This window comes from Acomys minous, assembly GCF_964271855.1.
Source record: "Acomys minous genome assembly, chromosome: 4".
Taxonomy (NCBI): Eukaryota; Metazoa; Chordata; class Mammalia; order Rodentia; family Muridae; genus Acomys; species Acomys minous.
Genome location: NC_140486.1, coordinates 99770618 through 99777008, shown reverse-complemented (window position 1 = coordinate 99777008; position 6391 = coordinate 99770618). Strand labels below are relative to the sequence as shown.

The following is a 6391-nucleotide window of genomic DNA, read 5'->3' as shown; positions in this document are numbered from 1 at the left end:
ACAGCGGAAAGGGAGACAGCAAAAGCTCAAGCAGTTACAAAGGGGACAAGAAACCGTGCAAGGAGACTTTATTTCAAGAGGATTTTTCAGTAAGCACAGTGAACAGGCTCCAAGTGGCTGTCTATTCTTCTCCCTCATCCTCGTCCTCATAGGAGTCGATGCCTACTTCCTCATAATCCTTTTCCAGGGCAGCCATATCCTCTCGAGCCTCAGAGAACTCACCCTCCTCCATGCCCTCACCCACATACCAGTGTACAAAAGCCCTCTTGGCATACATCAAGTCAAACTTGTGGTCCAGGCGGGCCCAGGCTTCAGCAATGGCAGTTGTGTTGCTCAGCATGCACACGGCACGCTGCACCTTGGCCAGGTCACCCCCAGGCACCACAGTGGGTGGCTGGTAGTTGATACCAACCTTGAAGCCTGTGGGACACCAGTCCACAAACTGGATGCTGCGCTTGGTCTTGATGGCAGCGATGGCAGCGTTCACATCCTTGGGCACCACGTCTCCCCTGTACAGCAGGCAGCAGGCCATGTACTTGCCATGTCGAGGGTCACACTTGACCATCTGGTTGGCTGGCTCAAAGCAGGCATTGGTGATCTCTGCCACCGACAGCTGCTCATGGTAGGCCTTCTCTGCAGAAATGACTGGGGCATAGGTGGCCAAGGGGAAGTGGATCCGAGGGTAGGGCACCAGGTTGGTCTGGAACTCTGTCAGGTCCACATTGAGGGCCCCATCAAAGCGCAAGGAGGCTGTGATGGAGGAGACAATTTGGCTGATGAGGCGGTTGAGGTTGGTATAGGTAGGGCGCTCGATATCCAGGTTGCGGCGGCAGATGTCATAGATGGCCTCGTTGTCCACCATGAAGGCACAGTCTGAGTGTTCCAGGGTGGTGTGGGTGGTCAGGATGGAGTTGTAGGGCTCCACTACAGCTGTGGACACTTGTGGGGCTGGGTAGATGGAGAACTCCAGCTTGGACTTCTTGCCATAGTCGACAGAAAGCCGCTCCATCAGCAGAGAGGTGAAGCCGGAGCCAGTGCCTCCTCCAAAGCTATGGAATACTAGGAAGCCCTGAAGTCCCGTGCATTGATCAGACTGAAAGGCAAGGAGGAAAGAGCAATATAGGCAAGGGAAAGGCCTGAGGAAGTTTCTTCTAGTTTAATGAGGCCTAAAATAGCTCAGATGTTAGGGCAAAGGCTGTCCCCTAACAACAACAAATTCTGAAACAGCTAGAAATGATCCCAGAAATGGATCTGAAGAAACACTTTCCCTGAGCAGAGTCCAAAGCCCCTCCCCACCCCACCCCCGCCAAGCTGTAGTCTCACCAGCTTTCTGATCCGGTCCAGTACTGGGTCGATGATCTCCTTGCCAATGGTGTAGTGGCCACGGGCATAGTTGTTGGCTGCATCTTCTTTGCCAGTGATAAGCTGCTCTGGGTGGAAGAGCTGGCGGTATGGGCCATTTCGGATCTCATCTGAAAGACCACATTCACATTGCTAGGGCAAAACCACAGGGCTATGCTCGGCCGAGACCTTCCTCCTCCCCACCCTCAGAGTGGAGACTAAGATAAGTGTAAGAGCTACGTTATCCTTCTGCCAGGGTGGGCTCAGCATTCTTCTTCAGCTTCTAATAAAGCCAAGAGGCTTCACGATCACAAAAACCCAGTCAAGACACTCTTTAAGAGAGACACTCTCCACTTTCCACAGTCCCCCCTTCCCTCCCCCACCCCCCCAGCTCACCAATGACAGTAGGCTCCAGATCCACAAAGACTGCCCGAGGCACATGCTTTCCAGCTCCAGTTTCACAGAAGAAGGTGGTGAAGGAGTCATCCCCGCCACCAATGGTCTTATCACTGGGCATCTGCCCATCAGGCTGAATCCCATGTTCCAGACAGTAGAGCTCCCAGCAGGCATTGCCCATCTGGACACCTGCCTGCCCCACATGGACTGAAATGCACTCACGCTGGGGGGGATACAGAGAAGGTCACAGTGTAAGTGCCACATCCACAACCCCCCCCACACACACACTTCATAAGGTTCCCTCCCACCCTGTTGCCTATTAGCTAAATGACTCAGTTGGTATAAAAGTACAGTAAGGTTGGGGCTGACAGAGGTCAAAAGCAGCTGGCAGGCTCTCCAGTATTCTAAGCACAGGGCTCCCCAGAAGTCCGGTAAGGCAGTCAGACCCCTTGGCCTAGTTCTTGGTAGAGAATTTATTAAGTGAGAGAGAACTGCATAATCCTGTTACAGTCACAGGATACTCAGAGAGGACAGAGAGGGCATGCACACAGGACAGGCAGGGCTGCAGCAACCATGGGTGGAGGTGGAGCAGAAACGGAGATAACCGACTGACTGACTTTCCGGCTGCTTCTAGAAATACGTTTTACAATTTATAGCCAGCAGCCTCCTACTTGGTTAAGCTTTGCCTTGAAGATCAACTAAAATTTCTTACAACACTTTCCCCTTCTTTCCTGTGGGCAAAAAGGTGTCTCAACCTTCCATCTGGTATCAACTGACCATTCTGGCCATCCGGATGCCGGAACCCCCCACTTTAAATCCCATCTGGCCCTGGGGGGATCAATCCCATCTGGCTCCTCTCCCCACCTCCACCCCCACACTCTGCGTTGCTTCACCACCTCCATCCTCCGCCTCAGCCCGCACGGAAATAGCAGCGATAATGCGGGGAAGCGCTGACGGCAGGTGCGGGCAATACAGGTATACTGGAGCCCAGGCAGCCTGCAGCTCCGTTCAGGCGGTCCATAATTTAACCCCTGCAGCACCAAAGTCTGTAGGACCCGCGCGCCACCCTTTCCACAACCAAATTGTGTGTGTGTGTGTGTGTGTGTGTGTGTGTGTGTGTGTGTGTGTAGGCACACGACAATGTCTAAATACTCAGAAAAGGAAGCGGAACCTGCTAGGGGGCCCTTGAGGAAACCCGTCTTGCCGCACCAGGCAAGGGGAACGCCATCTGTACCTGGGCCCTATGTCTGTTCTCCCACTGGAGACTTTCCAGTTATTTCCCAGCCGAAAGCCCGGATTGGGTTTCTGCCCCCGCTCCGGGGCTATAAATACAACCCCCTTCATACACCTCTTTCCCCTCCCCCGCCAACCTGGCCTCGGCCGGGGCTGTCGATCAGCGCCAGCTGTCTCTGCCCGTCCCTCTGGGCACCCGCGCTCCCGTAGGAGGGGCCCAGTGGCCTGCCGATGCCGAACCCCATTCCCGCCACCCCTCCTGGCTCAGAAGGGGGTGCTGAGTCACGTAGGGGGGGTGTAGGTGGGAAAGAGGCACACAGAGGAAAATGGGGTGCGGTACCAAGTAACCCCTTCCACCAGCCGGAGCTAAGCACGTGTTCAAGCAGTTCCAGGGATTCAGGGAGTAGGGAAGGGTGAAGGGGGCAGCCGGGGGCAACCATGCAGGTCTTCTGCCGCTGGAGGAGAGAGGACTGGGTGCAGGACCGCGTGACTCCCCTCAGGAGGGTTGGGGCACAGACGCTTGGTACGGCAGGAAGGCACTACATGAGGGCTCCTCTCTGCTGGTGAACAAGCACCCTCTCCCGGTTCTCAGACTCTGAAGGTGGACAGCACACTAGGCCAAAGTCACCAGGAGGGGTGGGGGAAGTGCAAAACTCCTGCATCTCCTGGAGACTCGGAATGCTAAGGGAAGGGTCCTCAGCATCTCTAGAGAAAGGTTCCCCCAAAGGAGCGGGGGCATTTATTTACAGGATCAAAGAGATCTCGGTGGGGGCCTCACTCACCATGATGAGTCTAGGTTGTGCGTCTCACGTAGAGTCGGGGTCACGGGTCTCGGTGAGATCTGCGGAGCTGCAGTGCCGCACCACCCTTATAGGCAGGAGGCGGGACCCGCGCACTCAGCCCGCCCACCATGGGGCGGGGTGGTCTAAAAACTACACCCACCTCAGGGAAGGTAGCCACTAGTGAAGCCAAATCGGATCCCCACCCACTGCCACGCCAGATTTCCCTCACCTGTCGGGTTTGGGTTAGAAGCAGCGGCCCATTTTCGTTCCTAGTTTTGAGTCCCGAATTCCGAAGGCCCGAAGCAGGGACGCAGGGTGTGGTGGCAGGGCGTGTCTCGACTGCACCTGCGTAATGCGGACGCCCATACTGCAGGAGTTCGGATTTAGGGCGGATGAGGTTCAAACAATCCTTTAGAAGAGGCTGTCCTAGACCTTCTCTGGGGTCTTCCCAGCGTAGCCTCTCGGGCTCAGGCGAGCTGGGTTTTGGGAGCTGGTCGTCCGAGACCCCCTTAGAGCAGACCGCCGCCTGTTGGTCCCCGGCCGAGATGACAGGCTTTCGCCCACACCTGTGGGAGGCCGAGGACCGAGAACTACAGAGCCTGAGCCCCAGGGTGCCGATCCTGTAAACTGTTCCGCAGCGCGGAGCCGAGTAGCCAATCTGTGAGGACTGACGCGAGAATCTGCCACCTCTCACCGGCCACCGCTGGTCAGTGGCTCCGTCATTTGCGCCGTCACTATTAGTGAGCCCTAACCACGACCGCCTGACTGCTGCGGTGGAGCACACCGGACCGCCCTATGTAACCTTGGGCTAGTGACTTAGCCTTAAGAGCCGAAGAGATTTCTCCTATATTTTCGATTTCCTACTAGGACAGGCCTTTCTAAAAGCTATTTCTGCTTTCTCAGATTTACATTGCTTCTACCGGGAAAATCCCTGAGGCAGAGCTCAGGTGCTGATTTTTATGGCCTTAAGAAATCTGACTCCCAGCCGCTGGGCAGTGGTGGCCGCACGCCTTTAATCCCAGTACTTGAGAGGCAGAGGCAGGCGGAACTCCGTGAGTTCGAGGCCAGCCTGGTCTTAAAAAGTGAGTCCAGGACAGCCAAGGCTACACAGAGAAACCCTGTCTCGAAACAACAACAACAAAATAAATAAATAAATAGATAAATAAATAAAAAGAAAGAAAAGAAAAGAATTCTGACTCCTGCCCGGGCTTTAATCCTAGCACTCAGGAGGCAGGGGCAAGCAGATCACTGTGAGTTCGAGGCCAGCCTGGTCTACAATGTGAGTGCAGGACAGCCAAGGCTACACAGGGAAACCTGTCTCGAAAAACCAAAAAAAGAAAAAAAGAAAGAAATCTGACTCCCAGGCCAGTCATCACTTGGAAAAAATTCGCCAGCCTTTCTTCCCATCCTCTTCTAAGGGACAGGCCTGTTTGACAACATAACAGTACTATAAAATATACAGTGATGGCAACTTTCTATCAACAAAGTAGCTAGTGGCATTTGACTTAGAGAAGACATAGAAAAGAATACAGTAAATTTCACAAGCTCTCTCTTCCGGGTTCTTGCCATCTGGTTAGAATCCAGGCTCATCTGGAGAGGCTGAGTGTGTAGTTCAGTTGGTAGCACCCTTGTCCGTCGCTAGTCATTTGTGAAGTCCTGGGTTCCATCTCTAGAGCCAAGGGTGGGGGAGGGGCTCGTTCATAAATAGAAGATGGACAAGGGCATCTGGTTAGGCTGCTCCCAAACATGGGCCATGGTCCGAGCAGAGGATGGAGCCTTGCTGCTCACAGGACACAGTGGCCACCTTGCAGACCTTCTCTTGTCCCCTTAAGTACTCATAGAGCAAGAGGGGCATAAAAGATCTAAAGTATCAGGCAAAACTCTAAACTTGTTTGCCCTTCAGCTTTAGGTCTTTATTTTTTAAAACTGAGGTGACCGTTTCAGTTATGAGGACCAGACACGCCCAGCAGAGCAACGTACAAGAACCACCTGGGTTCTCACAACCCCCCCACAGCCCCCCACAACCCCCCCCCACAACCCCCGCAAGGAAAATGAAAATGGGAGGGAGGGGGAGGAGCAAATCACAGACATCCTTAAGTCTCAACAGCCCATTCCACAAGCAACGTCTGGGAGTAGGGAACAATCTAGACTCACCCCTGGGTCTGAGCAATTGGAAAGGCGAGTGCTTAAAGGGAATCTGGCTAAGGAGTCAGGAGAGGGCAGGCAAGGCTGTCTGGGGGCTGGGGTGGGGGGTGGGGGGTGCGCTGTACCCTGCCTTAGCAAGTAGCTCTTCTTCTTTCCTGCTACACCATCTGTCCAAGCTATGCTCTCCTCCTTCCTGCATACCTGAGGTCACCTCCCAGCAGGCTCGTGGCGGTCTACTGTGAGTCCCTATAGCACATCCCCCACACTGCTATGACCTCTGCCTCCCAAACACAAACCTGCTGGCCACTGTGCCTAAAATAGTGCCGTTGTCTTTGAGGCCTTTCTTGTTCCCGGAGCTCATCTTGCCCTAGTCTTTCCCTCTCACCTTCTGTTGCTTGGAACACACTAGGCTTACTACTGTCTAGGTTGTTACTGTTTACTGTCCCATCTCAAACTGCTGAGCTATTCGGCTAGGAGCACCATTTCCAGGTTTT

General features: G+C 54.2%; 1 protein-coding gene across 2 annotated transcripts; it reads right to left on the bottom strand.

Moving 5' to 3' along the window:
* Positions 1 to 51: 51 nt before the first annotated feature.
* On the bottom strand, positions 52 to 4384 carry TUBA4A (tubulin alpha 4a). 2 transcript variants are annotated; one of them, XM_084778519.1, is made up of 4 exons: positions 3982 to 4384; positions 1738 to 1960; positions 1324 to 1472; positions 52 to 1093 (listed from the first exon to the last, which is right to left on the bottom strand). In XM_084778519.1, exons 2-4 carry the CDS (start codon positions 1916 to 1918, stop codon positions 122 to 124), a joined length of 1302 nt encoding a protein of 433 aa, XP_084634645.1. In that variant the 5' UTR covers positions 1919 to 1960; positions 3982 to 4384; the 3' UTR covers positions 52 to 121. The 2 variants fall into 2 exon arrangements, with proteins under 2 accessions (XP_084634645.1, XP_084634644.1); XM_084778518.1 differs by lacking the exon at positions 3982 to 4384 and adding an exon at positions 3753 to 3899.
* Between the last annotated feature and the right edge of the window lie 2007 nt (positions 4385 to 6391).

Excerpts from the sequence above, each read along its gene's own strand:
- TUBA4A (XM_084778518.1), bottom strand. Across the intron at positions 1,473-1,737 it reads TCTGGAGCCTACTGTCATTG|ATGAGATCCGAAATGGCCCA; the intron begins GTGAGCTGGGGG and ends GTGGTCTTTCAG. Across the intron at positions 1,094-1,323 it reads TGGACCGGATCAGAAAGCTG|TCTGATCAATGCACGGGACT; the intron begins GTGAGACTACAG and ends CTTGCCTTTCAG.